The following is a 22,569-nucleotide window of genomic DNA, read 5'->3' on the forward strand; positions in this document are numbered from 1 at the left end:
TGGCCCTTCCTCCCGTGATTACAGATCGGAAGCAAAGAAGACGAAAGTAAAAAAGAAGACCAACAACCCTCAGTTTGACGAAGTGTTTTATTTTGAGGTTGGTATTTCAGTGGTTTCAATGTTAAGTTGAAACCCTACAACCAAGATCCTTTGGCAAAAAGTCTAGATCTGAAGGATCTCAGTCACTTGCTTCCTTCCGAGAGTTCTCTGGGTGATCGACCCCCCCCCCCCGAAGATTTCCCCTCCTGCTCTGCAGCCTCTCCTCCCTAGAAAGAAAGGCTGCCTGTTGCTTCCAGAATGACTCAGTTTTGAGTTGCATATTGACCAATTCATACTTTCCAAATTATCAGGACTTTGGGTTTTTTTGTTTGTTTGGTTTGGGTTTTTTGTTTTTTGGCCTGTTCCACCCAATCTCGCCTGAGCACTGAAGGGAGGCTTGTTTCACCAGAAATAGTGAGGGTTTTGAAGCAAAGAGGAAGTGCATTTGGACACAGAGATCCCCCTGGCTGCCTCTCAGAATGTGAACCGCCAAGATTAGTAAAATACGGGGCCTGAGGGCTGAAGACCGGACCAGAACGACAAGCAGACATGGCTGGTTCTGTTATAAGACGGCACTTATGGAATGTATAGGGCAGGCGTTCTTTCCGTCCATAGAGGTTTCTTGAATGCTTACTGTGCACCAGGTCATGGGTAGGTAGGGATGACTAAGGCCTTCACTCCTCTCTTCCTAAGCCTGCTGCCTAGCAGGAGAGAGCACCTGTGGACAGATTGTCCCACTTGGTCCAGTGACTGTTAAGTCGGTGGCTTCAGGGGACAGAAAGCAGATGAACTAGCAGTGCTGCCCGGGAAGTGGGGCGAAGCTCCCAGAGTGGAGACATCTGAGCAGTCTGGGAGGGACATGCGCATGTATGGAGCATTGGGAGGCTGCAGGAAACTCTGTTTCTAGAGCGTAGAGTGAGGTTGGGGTGAAAATGAAGAATTTTAGAAAACAAAGTTGGAGAGGTGAGTTAGAACCAAGGGGCTCATGGGCAGAGAGCCTCCTTTTCTGGCTGGTATCTAGAAGCTCACACGTTTCTTATGTGAAGGCCAATGGCCAGCCTTGTTGGGGTGGCTTTGAGGAGGGCTGTGGAGGCAGATCCTGAGGGTGAAGACAAAGAGCCCTTCTCTGTCCCAGATGGACGTTCAGGTGAAGAAAATGGTTTTTAAGAGACTCAAGGTAAGTCAGGAGGCCAATGTGGTCACCCTAATCTCAAGAGAGACTCATGCTGTGTCTCCAAAGGCAGGGATGAAGTCTGGAACAGAAAGTATAGAAAAGTCTTTAATGCAAATATGCCTTAAAAGTGGCACTAGCCTTCCGTGTCTAGGCTGCCTCTATTGGCTTAGACCAGCGCTTTCCAAACTTTTACTACAACACACAGTAAGGCATAGACTTCATCTAGTGACACACTCGCTCCAACAGCTACATCCACTTCTGCACAGCTTTCACTCACAGGAGTGCTGTATGTTTGCTGTCGTATATGTCTAAAATTGTGGGTCTCAATGCACTAGATTAACTTAACACCCCCCCAGATATGATTGAACGTAGTGGTCAGGACTGAAGCCTGTGGGATCCCAGGGACGGCCTTGACCTGGGCTCTCAGTGCTGTTGGTTTGGGCCCGTCTGATGCTGGCCTTGCTTGCGGCCTCAGACCAGAGGACCTTTGGAATATGCTTTTGTTTGGAGTTTATGTCCTTTGACTCAAAGGGCTCAGCCCTGCTTAGCAGCACACTCCCTCTTGTCAGGTTCTCCTGTCTCCTTTCAGCCTCAGCAGGAAACAGCCCCTGGCAGGGAGATCCTGCGGTCTGGCGGTGGTGAGCTTGGGGCTGGCACACAGCTTCCTACAGGAGTTTCAAAAGGAGGTAGCCTCCAGGCCATTTTATTCCATGATAAAAGCCAGACTTATCTAAGAACCCTTAAATACCTAAATGAAATTATTTAAAATTCTGTAAGAGTCACTTTCATTCACTCGATAGTTATGTTAGGTGACAGGCAGGGATAAGAGAGAAGAAAACAGACCAGCCTCTGTGGCCATCCCACTGGAAGTCAGACACCTTATCATAGTGCTGTGAGCCATACTAGGCAGGAGGTGCCAGAGGGCTTCCTAGAGGAGGTGCTTCCATTTCAGAGACTCCTGCAGGCTTGGTGCAGAGTAAGGAATGGACTCTGTAGTGAGCTGGGCAGGGAACACGGGTTGTGAAAGATCCCCATGTGCTGGGCGAGGAAGAGAAGTGGGGACCCCTGGGAGGTCTTCAGAAGTTTTAGCCAAAGGCAGATGAGGTCAGGGCCAACGGAGCTGTGGCTGGTGGGAGCGGAGCTTGGGCAGTATAAGGATAGGCTGCCAACAAGTTGGAGGCGAGAGGTGGGAAAGCTGGGGAGGAGCAGACTGGAGACACAAGGGAGTGGAGGTCGGGGGGGGTGGGGGGGTTTGGTCAGCAGGGGAAGATGTCCAGAGGAGGGAGGGAATTGGCAGGATGCTCACAGGTGCTGGGAGGGTTACGTGGCAGTTAGTGGAACGTGCCCTGCATAGCCCCTAACCCCCAGCCCCCCGGAAATTGGGCTCTGCTCGTTCATGGTACGCGGAGCAGTGTCCACAGTGAGTGGGGGCACGGCCTCCTCCCCTGAGCTGGTTAGCCCAGGGCAGGCGCTCAGTCTAACTCGCTGTCCCTCCATCTGCACCGCCAGGTGACGAGACCCTGCAGCTACAGCCGGAAGTCCCACTTTGACTTTGAGGAGGAAGATGTGGACAAGCTTGAAATCCGGTGAGCAAGAGTCAGGGTTCCGAGATTCCTGCTCGGCCGCTGCATTCTGAACTTGCCTCTTCTGTCCGTTTTTTGTTTCGTTTCTAAAAATAGGGGATTGGAAAGAAAGGCATTTTAATGTTCTCGGTGATTTTAACACGAGGATGTCAGAAGTTGAAGTCAGTCATCATCATCCCAGATATTTGGGTGGTTGTGGCCGAAAGGACACTTCCTTTCCCAAGGGCCAAACTCGGTTTCGTAGTTCACTTTGCAGTATCTTCTAAGGGCCAAAGTTCAAAGGCTTTATGCTATTCAGTGTGTGCGAGGCTCTGTCTGCCAGGCGGCATCGCCTGGCCCAGCACACCGTTCCCTGCTGCTTTGGGATCCTCGTGACACAGCCTTCAGTGTGTAGAGTCTGTACTTGACACCCTAGAAGTCTGCAGCATGAGTTCACCGGCATCAGTTTTAGGATCCACTCGGGGGCCTTCTTCCCGCCTGCTCTGGCTATAGGAAGTCCTGCCTGCCTGCAGCGCCTGTCCCAGCGCAAGGTGCCCTGGGAGAGACAAATCATAAGCTGGGTGTACTTTCCTGTCATCATGGGCTAGGGTGACCACACTTAGGTCTGACTAGCTCTGTTCAGGAGAAGAGTAGGAATGCTCCTGATTTGATGTGATTTTAAAATCTACTTTCCTTTAGGGCCAGGGTTTTCTGAGGCATGTGAGGTGCGACTAGAAATACCACAGGCCTTCATTTAGGGGGCACTCTGGTGTCCTTGAACCTGCAGTGACTTTCCCAGCCTCTGAGTCATGACCAAGCTGTAGGGAGTCTCTGGGCCAGGTGGGAGCTGACCTTTGGGGTATGGGGAACCTGCCAGGGCTCTTCCCTCTCCTAAGTGTGGGACCCTGGGGCCCTTTCCTTGTCTCTCTCCTGGGCTCAAATCCTGAGGGATTATGGCCTCCACTCACTGATTTTGGTTTGAGCCCAGTTTTAAGTGTTTCCATGTAGTTTAAATCTTCCACTTCCAAGTACTGACACAGAGGCAGAATGACTCCAAGTCGAGAAGGTCCCCCCGGAGGCCCGCAGGACTTGTTTGAGGTTTGGCTGTGCACCACCTGCCTTCAGGCAGGCAGGTTCCCTTTCTTGTTCAGATAAAGAAGTGTTTATGAAAGACTGGGCTTCGAATTCAAGAGTGAAGTCCTACTTCTTTTTCTAAGCATACAAGCATAAAGTGTTTTTAAATGCTTCTCTTCTTAAAAAGAAAAGACTGCTTGGTGACTCGTTCATGTTTTGCTGAAGGGTGTTGCTTAGATTAAAGATTCTCTTGCTTGTTATTCTACAAGTGTCGTCTCACATGACAGTGGTCATGCTCATGTCCAGGCGTGTTCCTGCGGAGCATCCATTACCTGCTGTGAAGTCCACTGCTCCTGCTCAGACTTGCAGGGGAAACAGAAGGACTGCTGCAGTCTTCTAGAATTTTCCCCTGGTCTTAGGATTTTTCAGCTCATGGAATAACTGCTGGTTAAGTTGTTCGCTGTGGGTGTACACAGTGTTCACTAGTTAGTACCAGGGAATGTCGTCTACCTCCATCTGTCACACACGTACAGTCACCATGTCTCCAAATTGGAGGGAACAGAGAGAATTCCACCCAGGAGAAAGGGTTTGTGAGTGATAGACTCTTTAGCAGGGTAAGCGTGAACTTTTCACAAAGATGGTGGTAAATTGTACTCTGCTTACTGCTGGCAGCCACCATCTCCCCTTCTCTGTCGGGAGTGTCAGGCCCCCTAGGTCGTGAATCCCACTGGTGGGTTGTAGGGATCTTGGGTGTAGGGCTCTGAATGCAGGTGGAGAAAGAGGAGTTGGACACACAGTTTTTCTTTCCAGCTGTACTTTCATATGGTGGAAGGTAGGGGGCATCCTGGCCAGTCCCCTGTGGGCACCATTCTTGGCAACAGCCCAAGCAGAACTAGACTTCACTTATTCACTCCCCTGTGCTGAGCCTTGCAGACTGAGGTCACCCTGCTGGGTGCTCCTGCTATGTCTGAGACACGGCCCAACCCTGAGGGGACAATAGGTCTCGCTACTCTTGGGCCTCTCCTAGGTAAAGGCAATGGACACTCCTGGCTGCAGTGCACAGCAGTCCCTCCTGTTCCATAGACAGGAGGCCCCTCACCCGACACCAGCCTGAGGGCTCTGCCTCTACCTCCTCTCTTTCCCCACAGCCCAGAAATTGCACATCTGCATTCGAGTCGGGTCCTGTCTGACCTCACATCTTAAATGTCCTCAGTCAGGGCAGATCTCCACAGACACTGACTCGGTGGAACCAAAGGCTCCATCTTGCACCAACCCTGTTGGGGAGAGAGAAAGAAAGCTGGCGTCAGCCTCTGCGCTTCCCTGAGTCACTCCTCAAGGGGCTCCATATGCTGATCATTGTTTTTCAGAATTGATCTCTGGAATGCCAGTAACTTGAAATTTGGAGACGAGTTCCTGGGAGAACTAAGGATTCCACTGAAGGTGCTGCGGCAGTCAAGCTCCTACGAAGCATGGTAAGGTGGCTGCGTGCCGGCCTGCCGGCCTCGAGCTGGCGGGTGGAGGGACAGAGTTAACAAGTCAAAAGGACACAAAGCTGCGTCTTTACAGCCCAAATGAAGTGGCACAAGTCAGCTTCCTATCTGGCCACCTACTCTTGTTTTGCTGTGGCCCTAACTAGCTCTGGCATGGTGACAGGTTCAGGTAAGAAATTGCAGGTGATCACGCTAACACCATAAGTGGTGGCTGAGAGCCTAACATAAAAGGATAGGGGCATGAAAGCCTTACAACTTTGAGAATAGGTTTTGGGCCTGCTCCCTGAGGGCAGATGGCTGCCACACCTCCGAGCAGCACTGTACCAGGCTCTACCCTGTGGCAGGCATTTGTAACCTTTGCCTGTCATCAGAAGTGTCACCTGATGAGAACGGTGTGCAAGGTGCTGTGAGTTTCAGGAAAATCTCCATTTCAGTCTGCACATCTAAATGGAGGGGTCCCAGCTCTGCCTCATCCCTCACTCACATATCCCAGAAGACTGAGGTTTTACCTCCCATGCCTTCATTTCTCATTTTCTCTAGGCTACTTTGCATTTTAGCATAAAAACATGCCTTTGTTTTATTTCTTGTTTGGTTCATAAATCACATTGTATCACAATGCATATCATCACAGTGAAGCCGCAGAAACTCCAGCCATGGGCTCTCTCACTTCATGCATCTCCTTTAACAGACACACAGAATGGAGAGAAGGTGTGGGTCACATACCACACATCACACCGCACACTGCACACCGTGGCCCTCACGTCTGCAGACTCACTGTGTGGGTAGATTTTGCGTTGTGCCCAGTGGCCGTTTCCTATCACCAGGAGACTGTGGAGTTCCTGTCTTTAATTCCACGAGGACAACTCCAGCACAGCCCCCAGCTGAGTTTGGTTCCTGCCAGGAGGCATTGCTTAGCTGAGCATCCCCTGGCCTTGTAACCAAAGATATGGCATTTGCCTGGCAGCCCAGTGGAAGCTCCACCCACATCGCATCTCTAACTACCTGGCCAGTAAATTCAGAGCAGTCAGGGTCCCCGCAGTGGCGCTGCACTGGGTAGGACCGAAGAGAAGAGAGTAGCCTCTGAGAAAACACTGCTGAAGTGGTTGTGTGCGCAGGGATCTGCTGAGCCCACCAGCACAAGCTCACCGTCCCCTCTAATGGTGAAAGCTCTACCACACGTTTCTTAGAATCCTTTTGGTTTTGCTCTACTTATTGCTAACCATTGTCGAGTGTTAATCTTTGCAGATAGTTACTTTACTACAGAACTTCCCTGAACCACTGCTCTCGCTTCCCCTCCTTCTCATCCTCTCCTTTCCTTCCACCCTTCCCACTTTCCCATCATGATTCCTGTCTGTGGCTCTGTATAATCAGCCCCGAGAATAAACTTCCTCTGGGGAACACCCCGGTGCATGGACCCTGCAGGGGGGTGTCCTACAGAATCGCCCTGGAGCCCCCTCCTGCTTCAGACATCGACATAGAGCCCTTGATGGGAGGACCAGCCCCTGGGAAGTGCTGCCACCTCACACTGCCTTGTCCTGTGTCTTGTGCCCAGGTACTTCCTGCAGCCCCGAGACAACGGCAGCAAGAGCCTGAAGCCAGGGGACCTGGGGTCCCTGCGGTTGAATGTGGTTTACACAGAAGACCACGTCTTCTCCTCCGACTACTACAGCCCGCTCCGGGACCTTCTGCTGAAGTCTGCAGATGTGGAGGTACTCTTGTGCCTGGTGCACCTGGGGACCTCCACCCACCCCTGTCCCCTCTCTCCTGCAGGCCACTGCTGGACCCTCCTTTACCCAGACCCACTCCCTCTCTGGACCCTCCCGTGCCCCCTTCCCAGCTCTGCCTCCCCAACGTGTCCAGACCAGCCCCTGAATCCACTTTCTACCTCCTTGGTTCCCTTGGCCACCCTCAACGATCTGCCACCCCCACCCCTCTGCCCAGGCCCTGACCACCTGGGGCCCAGCACCCGGGCTGCCTGCTCCCTGTTGCTGACTTCCCCTGCGGCCTGACCCCTCTGGGCCTACTTTGTGTCTAGGAACATCTGAATCTCCCTTTGATGGATGAGGGGGTGTCATGGGTGGGTCTGGAAGTTGCCCTTAGGTCATGCTGTGTCTCTCTGCAGCCCGTCTCAGCATCCACAGCTCACATCCTGGGCGAGGTGTGCAGAGAAAAGCAGGAGGCAGCCATCCCGCTGGTGCGGCTTTTCCTGCACTATGGCCGGGTGGTGCCCTTCATCAGTGCCATTGCCAACGCCGAGGTCCGGAGGACACAGTGAGTGCCACTGTGACCTCTGCCCGGGAACCCTCACATTTCCCCAAGGGGATCTGGCCTGGTGATGGGTTGGGGCTGGGGCTGGGGCCAGGGCTGGGGAAGGTTGGGGGACCTGGACAGCAGACGTCTCCCTCAAAACATATCAGAGCACAGGGATGGGGCAGAGAAACGAAACCGTACAGGTTCAGATTTTCTTTCAGTGTTTTTAAAAATGCACCTTTTATCCTGGAAATCCCAAGGGGCATGTGCAGGAAGGGGTGAATGCAGTATTGGCTGTTTTAGGAACAGACTCTTCAATGTTAAGAGCACATAAGAGGACTGGGCCACTGCGTCCTCCACGTGGAGATGAGTTCTACACTCCCTGATTCCTTGGGTTCAGAAATATCCAGGTGTACCCTTGTTGAAAAAGCTATAAAAAGCACAGCCAATTCTGTTTGCTTCCCTACCAGATCTCCTGTGCTGACCCCAGGTTTGGTCCTTAAAAATATTCGTTCATTTGTAAAAAACAAGCTTGAGGAAGGGAGGCACCATCAGCTCCCGTTCCTTCGAATGGGTTGATGGCAGGGGACATGTCTTTGGTGTGCTGAATCGCACTATTTTCTGAATAAGGCACATTGTGTGCAGTGGGTTTGTTACACAGGCAGGGCCAGGTCAGGAACTCTGCCGTGAAATGTCTGGCCTGGTCTCATGCTCCTAAAACCCCTGAGAGCGGACTCCTCAGGGTGAGTGTGTGTCTGCATCTGATGGACAGGCACTCAAGAACAGGTTCTGCTTCTTTCTCCACCTTGGCTGTACTGAGGAGACAGAAGTCACCCCTGATACTGATGCTGTTTTCCAGGGACCCCAACACCATTTTCCGAGGAAACTCGTTGACATCCAAGTGCATTGACGAGACGATGAAGCTGGCAGGGATGCACTATCTGCATGTCACCCTGAAGCCCACCATAGAAGAGGTGGGTCAGGGTCCCCAGGGCCCAGTGTTACTGGGGAGTGTGTGAAAGATTTCCTCAGGAGCCCACATGTCCATGTGAAAGACAAGCAGACACATAGGGAATGCAGTGCAGCGGGACTCACCTGAATGAAGAGCTGTCACTTTAATGTCAGCTTCGTTCCCCAGCCTCATCACAAGGACCTTCCATGTGTATTTCAGAATCTTTCTTGTTTTCTCAAATTAAAAAAATACTTAAGAAAAGCCATTATTCTAAAGATGGAAGGCCATGCAAGAGAAAAACTGGGTCTTCAGGGGACACCTCTTTCCCCACAGGTTTGGTTCTCCCCAAATTCGCTACGCCTGAAGTTTTCTCTAGTGCCTCCTGCAGCTGTGGAGTCCCTCCCCTATTTTTCACTAGTTGCCAAACACATTCAAGGGAACCACATGCTTCCTTTCCAAATGACTCAGCGTTTCGTGCCTGACCCCTTAATGGGGCACCTGGGCAGGCAGCATTTCCCCCAGAGCAGTTTCATAAAAAACAGGCCCTGTGCAATGCGAGAAAATTTAAAATAGCATTCTGTTTTGGCCTGGGTGCAAAATCCTGACAGCACTGTGAGGTAAAATCGTTAAGCTTTATGACACCTGATTCCACGGGAGATAATGCAGAGCCTTCTTCAAGAAAGTCCCATTCCTCACAGGACTTTGGGCTCACACGCTGCTCAGTGTCTTCAGCTGACATTCCTCCTCATGGCCACGTGGAAGGCTAGCTGTGGGCAGCTCTTTTCCTCACAATGTCCATCCCTGAGCCTGATCCTATTGACCTCCACCCCGCCTATGCTCCTGGGATCTGTCCCACTCACTCCTTGTTGTAAATGCTCTTTCCAGATATGCCAGAGCCACAAATCCTGTGAAATTGACCCTGTGAAGTTGAAAGATGGCGAAAACCTTGAAAACAACATGGTAAGGGGTTCCGGCTTGTTCATCAACACTCTGTCTTGAGGATTTTTGGCACATGGCCACCTTGGACACCCTGTGTTATGGTGGGGTGGGGTATGCTTTGTGAGTGCACCCACGGAAGCCTGAGGTGCATAAGCTGACTTTCACTGTGTCAAGTGACCAGTCCCGGTCAACGATTGGCCACCATATTTCTTTGCTCTTGATTTCTTTCATGCTGACTAGCATCTCTCCGTGGCCTGTCACTCAGCTCCTGCTCCTTCCCTTCCTGGGATAACCTGAGGCCTTCCCCCCCCCCCCCCCCCAGCATCACGGTGGCCTCACCAGCCCTATCAGTCTTCCCAGCCCATCTTTTCCCTCCTCTCAACAAACACAGGTCCCAAACCTGGCCCACCCCAGGCTCTTCCCAGAGCTGTTTATTAAAATAGCAAAAACTAAAGTAAATAAATAAATAAAATAGCAAAAACTCCCTAATTTTGACACTTCACCCTAATGTTTTAGTCTTTTTAACAATTTCTTCATCCAGATCATGCTATGTCTTTGTCATGTCTTTTAAAAAAAAAAAAAAAAGAGAGAGAGACAGGGCCCTCACCTTCAGGAACTTCCATTTCGGTGAATTTGACCTCTGTGTTTAGTTAATGAGGTCAGACATGGAGGAGCGGGACACAACGTGGCTTTTTCCACACCCCAGAACTCCAATTATTTGCACTATATGAATTATTATAACTACTCAGTTAAGAGAGGTTGTTTTTTAATCACGATGAAAATTACATCTTTTGCTGCCGCGGCTCCCTGCGGCTGCTCTGAGCCAGTCCCTGGCCTCTGGACTCCCTCCCTCCCAGAGTGGCCAAGGTGCCCCATGCAGCCTGGGGAGAGAGTTGGGTCCAAATGAGCACTGTTGGGGCATCTCACCCATATTTCATTGCAGGAGAACCTGCGGCAGTACGTTGACCGCATCTTTAATGTCATCACCAAGTCGGGGGTGAGCTGCCCTACTGTCATGTGTGACATTTTCTTTTCCCTCCGAGAGGCAGCTGCCAAGCGCTTCCAGGGTGAGTCCTCTGTGGATATTCTCATGCCAGCAGAAAATATCTATAACCCCTCACTGGGTGGTTCCCTTCCTCTGCGCCGGACACCTCAGAGCAAAGAAGGGGCTTTTCAGAGCCCTGTAAAGACAGTTCTGACTTGGCCGCTGGGCCAGGGCTCAGATGTCAGCGCACAGTGCCCATTCAGCATCCTCTCCAGCTGTGTCTGCTGGGCAGTGCTCCCTCATCCCCATCTACATTCGTCCCTGGGTGGCTAGGGCTCCAGCTCCAGACAGAAGGCAGTGGGCCGAGTTCCCTCGCAGTGGTTTATTTGGGACAGAAAGTTCACTCCTCTGGGTCTCAGCTTTTGCACTCAGAGAAGCCACCTTTCCTGGTCCTCCAGTAGTTTCTTGCTACAGTCTGCTTGGTGCCACTTGGTGCTCAGTCATCTAACTCTGCCTGGATGCATTTTCAAGAAAGACAGGATGAGTCCTTTGGGGAACTGGGACTAGAAGAGTCCCAGGGATGAGCCCCCTCTTTTTAATTATGCTGATTCCTTGGGCAGGTACCCAGAGCTACCATGGCAGACCTTCCCATGGGGAAAGTGAAGGCATCCAGTCCTGGCTGGAAGTATCAGGTTAACTGAGGACCTGGAAGCAGGGCACTCACCAGCTCAGACCAGGTCTTAGAAGGCTGAGGGAGGGGTACTTGGTGCCTGGCCCCTGCTTGGTCCAGCAGGCACCATCCCACTTCATCCATCCCTGGGAACCCATGAATCAGCCCAGGTGTGACCTGCTGCCTTGGGGAACTGCTGAAACCTCAGCACCCAAGCCCTCAGAGCAGTCCCTGTGGCCCAGACAGAAGGCCCCAAAGTGAGCCCTGGCCCCTTCCCTCCTCCTGCTGGGGCAGCTCAGCCTCCAGCAGCAGAGCCTGGGCTAGGACTTCCTGCTTTCAGAGAGCTTGGGCTCCTTTTAGGACCAAAAAGCATCTAGTATCTGGGACAAGCAGTTACCAAGCACACCAAGCCTCTGATCCTCTTTGGAATAAGATGGAAATAAATAACTAATGAACAAACCATATCCTCCCACCCCAGATGTGAGTAAACCACCTAATAATGAGCTATCTCCCTGTAAGGCCACTAGGGCCTGATGAGCAGGTTGTGTCTGTTACAGCTCAACTGCCAGATGGTGTTGAGCTTTTAGTAACAGTGAGGGGGAAAGAGAGAGGGACAAAGAGAGAGGGACAGAGAGAGGGAGAGAGGTGGAGAGAGATAGAGAGAGATGTAGAGAGACTTAGAGAGACAGTGGGGTCCAGGAGAGAGCTGCAGGCCAGCACCTTGCCTCTAGGAGACCCTCAGAAGGAGCAGACTCTGCTCCTTGCCCAGGTCCACTGCTGTCATCTGCAGAAAGCCCCATTGAGTTGGCTCTCTCTGTGTCTCGGCTACAGATGACCTGGATGTGAGGTACACAGCAGTGAGCAGCTTCATTTTCCTGAGGTTCTTCGCTCCTGCCATCCTGTCCCCTAACCTCTTCCAGCTCACGCCTCACCACACAGTAAGTGAGCATCAGCCTTGTAAACTGGGAAACCAGCCCTCCTGCACCAGCAGGTGATGTTGGGCTCAGGCCAGGCTCTCCTCCCCAGGTGTAGGGGGAGGGAGGACAACATTCCACGGTAATGGGGTTGTGAAAATGCCACATGCCCTTAACTTCTTTGTCTACTAGGAAGTTTATCAACTTTCCTAAGTTGTGTCCTTTAAAACGTAGTTGGTGTGACCAGGTTGTAACTGCTGTCTGCTATTATGTTCTCCCTCCCGCCATGGGAAAAATTGAGCATTTGTCATCTTGTGTATATTTAGTCATTTATTCAATCAGTCAACAAATATGTATTGAGCACCCACATGCTCCAGGCGCTGAGCTTTCACTGGGCTGACGGTAGTGATGCATCAGCAGAGAAAGTGCCAGGTGCGGGCAGTGCTTGGCGGAAAGCCCAGGGTGAGGGGGTTTGAGGGTGATGGGCTCATTCCTGGTTTTTTTGGTTTTAAATTAAACTTCCAAATCATATGAAGGTGAGGGAGACGCAGAACTGGGGACAGTCACTGGACAGGGATGCCGCTAAGTTCAAGACGCTCCTTTTGCCTGTCAGATCTGGAGGGCTGACATCCAGCAGCTCTTTTCACGTGTTGCCATTTGGGGAGCCAGCCAGAGCTTTGTGGAAATGCCAGGGTCTGGGTCTGGGGTGGCCTGGATTTTTAGTGATTCCCAGACCACACAGAGTAGAAGGGTCTGGGTGAACTATTCCGAATCCAGGGTTCGTGTGTTTACTGTTCACTCACAGACAGCATGAGCATGCCGTGTAGCTTATAAGTGATGTTTTCATTTTGTTGGCTGTGTAATTCTGGGCTCAGTCACAACATTCCTATAAAACTGAAACGAAACTCGCCTTTCTCTTTTGCGCCTGACAGGACCCACAGACGTCTAGGACGCTGACACTTATCTCAAAGACAATTCAAACTCTTGGCAGCTTATCCAAGTCAAAGTCTGTAAGTCACTTATTTTAATCTTTTTTTTTTTTTTTAAACACAAAGGAATGTGTGTTTAATGCAGTTATTAGGATAAAGAGCAACAGAACCAGCCAGGCATCCCCACCAACCAACCTTGGCCTTTAATATCTGAGGACGTTTATGTCTTAGGCAGGCTCGGTCGCTGCCTGATGACCAGGGGCCTGTCCATGCGGAGCAGGCAGCACGCCTCTTTCTGTCCCTGGGCTCCATGCTCAGTGTACACCTTTTGGTGACAAACCTGTGTCTCCCCTTTATTGTCGCTCACTTCAGACTGGATTTTGGTGCCCAGGGCTCCCCAAGGGACTACCCCAGGCTCCATGGCTCCTAGGACCCACCTCATGACAAGCAGTTTGGGGATGTGGGGAGCTAACTTGTGTAGATAGTGATGTGGAGAGCAGGCGGTGTGCTTACTGGGCTGGAGCCAGAGGCTGAGCCAGCTGGAGTCGCCACCTCTTCTGTCTGGAGAGGGTTAAGCAGCAACCCACAGTCCTCCCAGCCCCCCTCATTGTGCTCTTTGTGGGGCCACGAGTGAACCAGGTCCTATCACTGCAGACAAGCATCCCCCCTTTGGGGCCAGTGCTGGGCTTTCTCTGAGTCAGAGTGAGGTAAAATGTATGCGGTGACTGACGGGCAGCCTGACATGCACTGATCGCTTTCTTTTATCCATCAATCCCAGCTTCTATTGACTGGAAATTCAGATAAACAGGCACCTGCCGAGTCAGGGTTCTGCACAAAACCCACCTCATTTTCACATCCAGAAATAGCAAAGTGACCTAAATATAAAAACAATGCTGAGTGGGATGGGACATTGGGAATGGTTGTTTGAAGGCCCTTCCTGAGTTCCTATGCTTTGCCACGAGTCCTGTCCATACCCCACAGCCCAGGGACCACGTCTGGGTTCAGTGTAAACATCATGGACCCGGAACCCAGATGTTAGTGACCACATGTGGAAGGGTGTTGAGCCATTTGTAACAAAGAACTCACCGAGGACCCCCCACCCCATAGTTAACTTTTAAAAACACTACTTAGCAGAATTCATCGCCTGTGAATGTTTTCACATGCTTCTGGGATTTCAGGTCTGATTTAAGCACCTGGGCTGAACTTCTGGGGCAGCACTTGTCTCCCCAGGGATCCTAGCACTTTCCCTTGGTTTAGTTGCTGTAACTGAGGCTCACTATAGCCATGCCTCTAGAGTTTCCAGGTTTGGGTCATGAGCCAGGAGACCTGTAGGCCTTCGTTAAGTGACCTGCTTCATTCTAGGCCAGCTTTAAGGAATCCTACATGGCTGCATTTTACGAATTCTTCAATGAGCAGAAATATGCTGATGCTGTAAAAAATGTGAGTACCAACATCAATGAACATAGACTACCCCCCCACCCTAATATGTTGTTTCTAAGAAACAGAGTTGTTTTTGTTTTGTTTTTATTCTCACTTGAGTATATTTTTCCCATTGCTTTTCCCAGAGAGAGAGAGAGAGAGAGAGACATCGATGTGAGAGAGATACATCGATTGGTTGCCTCCCGCATGCTCCCTGACCACATGTGCCCTGACTGGGGCTGGGGAGAGGTACGTGCTCTTGGCTGGAATCGAACCCGGGACCCTTCAGTCCATGGGTCAACTCTCTAACCACTGAGCAAAACTTGATGCTTTGTGTCCAGAGTTGCTTTTAAAAAAAAAGGAGTTTAAATTTGAATAACATAAAATCTGCCATTTGCCATATGAAATAGTTTAGACAGCCTGGTCCATTCTCAGCATCGTGTGACCACCTTGCCCCACTGGGTGCTCTCTTCACTCCAGGGCTGCTATAAATGTCTCCTATGCCATTCTTATTTGGAACCTGATATTTGGAGGCCATCATTATTTTTATGTCTAAATTTTTTCTCTAAGTGAGTGAGCATTACACCTTCATAGAATATCACCTGCTTTTGTTCCACAAACTCCCATGTCCTGCCCAGTCCAGCTGTCTGCTCCTGGTGCCTCAGAGTCACGGAAGTCTAGGACCCCAGATCCAGAGTTAAGAACAGCATGCTTACGGGGAAACTCTTCTGGATCCTAAGCAGTTATACATATTTATTGTTCAGAAATATTAAAAACCATAACCTAGAAGGGAAGGAAGGGAGAGGAGCTGGGGGCAGCCACCAGTTTGATGGAAGGAATCCAGACAGGCTGTGGGACAGTCGAATTGAGCAGGGAGCCCCCACCCCAGCAAAACCACAGGGAGATGAAGATGGCCAGGGAGGGGGGCCTGGGACACTTCAAATTCCATGAGAGATGCATTCTGGAGTCACCTGTTAAAAGGCAGGTAGACCTCCAGGTGTTACATGAAGTCTGGCAGCTTTTCCAGCCGGGGGTGCTATGAGACCTTCCCTGGAGGAGCCAGCAGGAGGTCGGGGTGGGGGCTGGAAGCTTCTTAGCCACAGTGGAGACCAGCACAGAGCCCCTGTGAAATCTCAAAGCAGAACCCATTGCCCTGGCACCTGCTTCCCAGATTCTTCTCTCTCTCCTGGCATCAGAAGGGGACACAAAGCATCCTGTAGCATCATTTATATGTAAGAATGAATGTATTTAAGCATGTCATTTCCCTTTTTAATAGCCTTGTTTCTTTCCCACTTCAGTTCTTAGACTTGATCTCGTCCTCTGGGAGAAGAGACCCCAAGAGCGTGGAGCAGCCCATCCTGCTGAAGGAAGGGTAAGGCTGGCGAGCGCCACTGGGCAGGTGGAGAAAAATGCAGGTAGCGGTGCTCCCAGTCTGTCTCAGCCATGAAGTGGGGCGTCTCTGCCCTTGGGGCCAGTGGTCTCCCAGGTCAGAGGCAGCCCAGATCCTTTCGGGCTGTTGAGGCCTGGAAGAAGTGAGGCCTTAGTCCACCACTCTCAAACTCCCCAAGACTGCACGCAGGGCATGTCTAAATGTGGTGTTGTTTACATTCATTTCTCTGTGCCTCTTCTCTGCTGAATTTACAGTGGAGAAATGCCCGTCCCTGCGAGGAAAGGGGAATGGGGTACTGAATGGCCCCTGATAGTCAGGCATTCATGCGCAGTTGGCTCATTCGCACCTGAGTTCAAGGCCTTGCCTTCCCCCCATCAGCCTCTCTCCTGAAGCTTTTGTCAGGAGACACTAAAGCAGACAGCAGGTGCTCCACATTGCTGCTCTTTGCTTTCCAGAGCACACCTGTGTGCCCGTGAGCCTGCTGCCAGCGCTTGCTCTTTAAGATCATCTTGTCAGTATTTTCAGTGTGGGAGGTAGGAGGGGTGGCTGCTCTGTTGGATGTCTAATAACCCACAGTCATCACCAGCTTGTAATTTAAAGTTAGCACCAGCACAGGGCTGAACTTCTCTAAAGTAGAGGCATGCCTTTTGATTTGTTAATCCCATCACTTGGAAATAAAATCAAAAGATACTGAAAATCCACAGTCTGCATTGGGTATCACAGATTCCAAAGTAGTGAGTTGTTTTGATTTTGCAGATGTGACTTTGGGCTGCAGGATGGGGAGGGCCGTGTGGGACGTTCACCCATCCACGTGTCCTGTTCCCAACAGGTTCATGATTAAGAGGGCACAAGGACGAAAACGCTTTGGGATGAAGAACTTTAAGAAAAGGTGGTTCCGCCTGACAAATCATGAGTTCACCTACCAGAAAAGCAAAGGTAACAAGAAAAATTTGCCTTTTCCTTCTTTTCATGTCTTTATTCTGAGGGACCAGAGCCTTGTTTAAGCCCCATTTGGGGTTACGGTCTGCTTTTCTGGAGTGAAACCAAGAGCAGAGAAGGTGTGTGCCTCAGAGTGAGCAGTTTCTGTAAACAGCAGAGCAGGGGAGACATCCACAGTGTGGCCTGGTGGGGAGTGGGAAGGGCCCCGACAGGAATCAGGGTCCCACAGGGAGGGCAGTGATGGTCTTGTCCTCTTTGCCTGTGTTCTTCTGGATCTGAAATGGTCAGATTTAGAGCGTGGAATATTGAGAAAGTAACTTCTCCCCATAAAAACGGAGGTACGTGGTTCCTACAGACAGTGTGACGAGAGGCTTTAGTGTCATGATGGATGTGGGTACTGGGTGTTCTTGCGAGGGAGAGCATGAGGCCCAGTTTTGTGGACACAAAGGACCCATTCCCAGGCCTTCTCTGACTATTGCCCCTCAGCCCCTCATGCCTGTGGCATGTCAGTTTCTTAGCCTTCTCTCCTAAAGTGGGGAGACCCTAACCCTCCTCCTAACCCAGCACCTGCCTCTGGGCCTGCTGCTCATTAACCCCTCTGTGCTACAGGAGACCCGCCCCTCTACAGCATCCCCATCGAGAACATTCTGGCAGTGGAGAAGCTGGAGGAGGAGTCCTTCAAGATGAAGAACGTGAGTGCCCCATCTCTAGGCACTCTTCCCCGCCATCTCTCTCCTCTCCCGCTAGCACCCGTCTCCCCTGCCTCTGCTCTCTGGGGGGGGGGGGGGGGGGGAGGCGGGGGCACATGAGCTAGGTGTGTACAAGGCGCTGTGTGATTTTGCATCTGACCTTGGAGCAGAACAGCCTGGCTCTCCCTACCTGTGGGCCAGGGCAGGCAGGACCTGCAGGAAGATGGCCTCCCTGGTGGCTCCAGGGGTCCAGGGGCCCTCTGTTAAAGGATACCAGGGGCAGGTTCTGGGACCGTGTGGAGTGTATTTGAAACGTTTTATTTTGATCTAGTTTTGAACTTACAGAAAAATTACGAGACTAGAACAAGGACCTCCCATGTCCCCTAACCTGGAATCACTGGTTTTGTCCCATTTGCTGAGCACAGTCCTTCATTCTGTCTCCTTGTCTCTCTCCATGTACATATTTTCCCCTGCACCATGTAAATATTTTCATGTAGTTCCTAAAAGCAAGGACATTTATATAATCTCCTACAGTTACCAAAGTCAGGACACTCAACACTGATGCAATAGTACTACTAATCCACAGTCCATATTTAAATTTTGGCAGTTGTCCCAATAACATTCTTTATGGCTGTTGGTTTTTTTCCCTGGGCTGGCACACAATCCAGAGCCACACGGTCCCTTATTTCTCTGTCGTCTCCTTAATCTTTACCTGTTTTGTGACCTTGGCATTTTTGAAGCATACAAGCCAGTTTTTGTGGACATCCCCCAGTTTGGGTGTGTCAGCTGTTCTGCTGGGCATGTTTGGGCCATGTGTTCTGTCAGGAATCTCAGAGGCCCTGTGTCACCTGGTGCATCCTATCAGGAGGCCCGGCTCGTAGTTAGTCATTGACTCGTAGAAGATACACTGGCCTGGGTCTGTGTCCTGTTCCTTCTTAACTTTTCCCCATCCACGATGACTTTCTGACTCCATCATTCCCTCGCTACTTTGCATTGGCTCTCTACTGTGCATAGCTTTTTCTTCTCCCCCAAGGAGGCTGGTTCATTTATTAGGACTGTAAGGACTCCCACGGCCCTATTTTATTCAGAGGCTGGAGTCTTGTTACCCTGGGAGGAGGGCCTGTTTCTACATAGCATCTCGGCCCATTGCTCACTGCCTCTCTACATCCAGGGGCTTTCCTCACTCATCAGGCTCAGTGACAGACACCAGGTTCTTGGTGTATAGAACAGGACCTCAAGTGAGGCTTCACCTCTCGGAAGCTGACAGGGAACCCGACTCGTCTCTTCCCTCTCCTGTGTCTGCCTGCCTCCCACTCATTGACACAACTCAATGGTCCAGTATTCAGTAGGTGCCTAAGGCCACACTGGGCCTGTGGGGGACACTGTGAGTCTGTTTTGGCTGGTCCAAGGCTGAAGAGTTACAAGGTGCTTATACCTCTGTCTGGGTCTGAGATTGGCTCCCCAGCCTGCTGGGCAGATGGAGGAAGTGGCCTCACCCTCGACTCTCAGCCAGCAGACAGCAGCTCCTGCTCTCCATGCCCTATTTTCTTCTTTTAATCCTCACTAGAGGATATGTTTTTATTGTTTTTAGAGAGAGAAGAATGGAGAGGGAGAGAGAGAGAGAAACATTGATGTGAGAGAGAAACATCAATCAGTTGTCTCCCATAAGTGCCCTGACCAGGGATTGAACCCACAACCTGGGTATGTGCCCTGACCAGGAATTAAACCCACAACCTTTTGATGTATGGACAACGCTCCAACCAACTGAGCCACACCATCCAGGGCCTGCTCTGGCTCCTTGTCTTTCCCCCTAGAACTATTTGAGGCCATTTATTGGGCAAGCAGAGTCCCCATGGCAGATGTAGGTTTTTCCCTGGACCTGAGGAATGTTCACACCATCTCACCTGCTCCAGGAGCTGGAAGGCCCTCCTCCTTTGCAGGCAGCTTCCTATAGCGTGTCTGTGCCTCACCCTACCCAGATTGCGGGGCTGGAAACGCTGCACCCTCAGCCAGCGGCATTCCCAGACATCCACGGAAGGACACAAGTGTAGAAAATGTCCTGGAAGCAGCTGTGAGCTGTTTTGTTCCTTCAGGCCCCTAATTTAGGTTTAGAATAATTCCCTAATTTTAGCATCATTTGTTCATCAGCCTGTTTTTTCCTGTTGCCTTCCTCAGAGCCAGCTTCCCATGGAGCTAACTACTAAGCTCATGGCCTGTCCCATTTGAGAGATGTTTTTGAAGGTTTGCTGTGTTCTGAGCCCTGTTCAGGTGCCAGCCTGTGAGGATAGTCAGGATAGAATGCCTCCTTCTAGCGGCAGCTCTCCTCCACAGATCTGCCATACACAGATCCGTGCAGTCTGAGGCCCGTATCTCCGAGCATGTCTGTGCCACCTGGGACGGGGGTCTCTGCAAATGAGCCCTGACTATTCACTCAGCAACTTGGACTCACAACTCCCTCTCCCAGAATCATCGACTCCTGCTCCTTTCTCCTCTTGGCGCACACCACCACCCCTTAGAAAAGGCCACTGTCATCTTTCTTTGACATCCTGACTCCTGGCCTCCCCTCATGCCCTCTGACAAGTCCAGTGTGAGAACCTGCCAGAGCTCTGTCTGCCCACCTCCCCTGGAAACCCCACCTTCTGTGTGCAGCTGGCCTGCTCCTGCTGGGAGCACCCAACCCTGCCTGTTGTGCTAGAACCTTTGCACCTATTGTCTCTGCTGCCCCAGGACCTGTGCACCTGCTGTGCTGCTGCCCGGGACACTGTTCTTCCTGCTTTTCCCACTCAGCCTAATTAACTCTTCATCATGCTCTGACCTGGGCTGGAGGATCGTCTATTCTGAGCATTCTATACTAACCTGACCCCCATTGGGCTGCACCCTCAGCCCCCTGCGCTTGGCATTCACTTTATCTTGCTGGCTGGAAGAAACTATGCCCACACTGTGTCCGCAGGACCTAGGACAGTACCTGGTACTCAGGAATGTTCGCTGAGTGGGTAATGAATAGGAAAGGCAGTGGCGGCTCTAAGAAACCTCCTGGAGGTAGTAACACCTGCCTGAAATAAGGAAGGAGAGTCCTCAGGGTGATTAGTTGGGGAGGGAGAGGCCTTTCAGATGGAGGCAGATCTGGAGATGAGGGCAGGAGGGTGGGCCGGGTGAGCCCTGACGTACCTTGCATGGAAGCCCACTCCATCTTAAAACATAAGGGATCCAAAGAAACCAGTCCACTGATGCGCTTTAGGAGGCCCATGGGCGAGATAAGCAGTGCTACTCTTGCTTTTTGAATGGAGACCCCGACACCCCAGGAAAGGAAGTGCCTGGCCAGGCTGACCATGGGTCACCAGCTGAGTCACATTGGCCTCCTTAGTCTGCCATGGCTCCCGCTGCTCCTGTGTCCCCCAGGGGGAGGGCTTTGGCTTCTGTTTTCAGGTTCAGTGCCAGTAGAAAGCCCTTGGCACCCACTGTAGTCCCTGAGCTTGTAGGCATTGAAGATAATGACCCCTGTGGTTCCTGCGGGGCGGTCCCTGGAGCCCATTCTCTCTCCTCAGATGTTCCAGGTTATCCAGCCTGAGCGAGCGCTGTACATCCAGGCCAACAACTGTGTGGAGGCCAAGGCCTGGATTGACATCCTCACCAAAGTGAGCCAGTGCAATAAGAAGCGCCTTACTGTCTACCACCCCTCCGCCTACCTCAATGGTCACTGGCTGTGCTGCAGGGCCTCCTCAGACACGGCCCCCGGCTGCTCCCCCTGCACTGGGTAGGTCTGCGCCTTCCCAGCCTCCTGGACCCTCCCAGCCGCCCAGTGTAGCCAAGCACAGTTATCCGGTTTGTGCACCCTTCAGGGAAGTTTGGTCAAGGGGTCAAGTTGGGGCTAAAATTCAGTCCCCACCAACCTGGCAAACTGTACACACGCAGGCTGTTCTCTACATGGTCCAGGAACCTCCACCCGAGGGCATCCCTCGGCTCATCCTCATGAAGACACTGTGTAGACTGGCAGGAGCTCTGAGCCTTCATGGATTCTCCTTTCCCTACTAGGGGTCAGAGCCATCCTTGGGGAGTGGGTGGGCAATGAAAGAGGGGGCCCCATGCAGAGGGAATACCCTTAGGGGCTGGTTTTGCTGTCTTGTTTTTTCCAAGAAGAGTGTGGAAGTATTCCATCTTCCTGATTCGACCCCCTTTGATTTCTCCAATCGACACCTCCCCTCCTTTGGAAACCGAGGCAGCCCTTCTTTTCCAGCCCCATCATTGGCTGGGCCTCCTGAAGGTCATTAGAGGCTCACCTCCATCATCCTGGAAGGAGGCCTGGTGACTCAAGCTTGGCCGGTCCCTGGGCCCCATGTGACTTGTGAGAAAAGTGACAACTCCTGTTTGTTGTGATTGTGGATGTGACGAATCCCCCCAAAGCTCTCTTGGAGGCGGGAATAGGAAATGTATCTTCATAGACAAAGCAGCTAAGACTGGGGATAAGTCCCTGCTGGGTCCCGCCCAGGAGTCTGTGACCGATCCCTTATCCTCTCTCCCTAGAGAGTCTAGATGCTGTGTCTGGGGGAGGGGCTGTTGCTGTACCTCAGGCAGGAGCAGGAGCCCTCAATAGCCTAAGGAAGGAGAGGGGACCGGCTTGTCCCTACCTGGGGCAGCCAACTGACCTGTCAGGGCACATGACCCACGTGCATCTGTCAGGGCTTTTTTTATTCTGGGTCATTTCTTTTCACAGCAACATAAATCTGCCTTGTGTGGGTGCTGTCCTGGCAGGTCTGTGGGTGCCGGGAGACTTCCAGGCCTCCTAGACTGTGGATGGTCACTTTTCCGTGCTCGTGAATTATTTCACAAACCATACACAAATGCCCCAGCCCCATCGGGGAGAAGTTCAAAGTTGGATCACTCCAACGTCTTTAGTGATCCTTAAAAAAATCAATATCATGATTAAAAGCATTGTGCTTTCTGTTCTTCTCATTGTGTTCGGGCAGTGGCCTCCCAGCAAACATCCAGCTGGACATCGATGGGGACCGAGAGACGGAACGCATCTACTCCCTGTTCAACTTGTACATGAGCAAACTGGAGAAGATGCAAGGTAAGGACAGGATAGGGTCCCTTCTCTGTCACATCAATCACAGCAGCTTTGAGGACACCTGACTCTGGTCCTAGCGACACATGGAG

The 22,569-nt window shown here is 51.5% G+C and overlaps 1 protein-coding gene across 1 annotated transcript in view; it reads left to right on the plus strand.

Annotated features, from left to right (window-relative positions):
- Positions 1-22,569, plus strand: part of RASA3 (RAS p21 protein activator 3) — a 106,620-nt gene that overhangs the window by 78,270 nt on the left and 5,781 nt on the right. The window contains exons 7-22 of the mRNA XM_016212886.2: positions 25-97; positions 2,723-2,799; positions 5,217-5,321; positions 6,892-7,048; positions 7,462-7,610; positions 8,449-8,563; positions 9,427-9,501; positions 10,424-10,547; positions 11,967-12,073; positions 12,982-13,059; positions 14,341-14,418; positions 15,696-15,769; positions 16,617-16,723; positions 17,336-17,418; positions 20,961-21,169; positions 22,380-22,483. Coding sequence (XP_016068372.1) covers positions 25-97; positions 2,723-2,799; positions 5,217-5,321; positions 6,892-7,048; positions 7,462-7,610; positions 8,449-8,563; positions 9,427-9,501; positions 10,424-10,547; positions 11,967-12,073; positions 12,982-13,059; positions 14,341-14,418; positions 15,696-15,769; positions 16,617-16,723; positions 17,336-17,418; positions 20,961-21,169; positions 22,380-22,483 — 1,715 coding nt within the window. The remainder of the gene's footprint in view (positions 1-24; positions 98-2,722; positions 2,800-5,216; positions 5,322-6,891; positions 7,049-7,461; positions 7,611-8,448; positions 8,564-9,426; positions 9,502-10,423; positions 10,548-11,966; positions 12,074-12,981; positions 13,060-14,340; positions 14,419-15,695; positions 15,770-16,616; positions 16,724-17,335; positions 17,419-20,960; positions 21,170-22,379; positions 22,484-22,569) is intronic.

Source organism: Miniopterus natalensis, chromosome 2, assembly GCF_054644295.1.
Source record: "Miniopterus natalensis isolate mMinNat1 chromosome 2, mMinNat1.hap1, whole genome shotgun sequence".
Taxonomy (NCBI): domain Eukaryota; kingdom Metazoa; phylum Chordata; class Mammalia; order Chiroptera; family Miniopteridae; genus Miniopterus; species Miniopterus natalensis.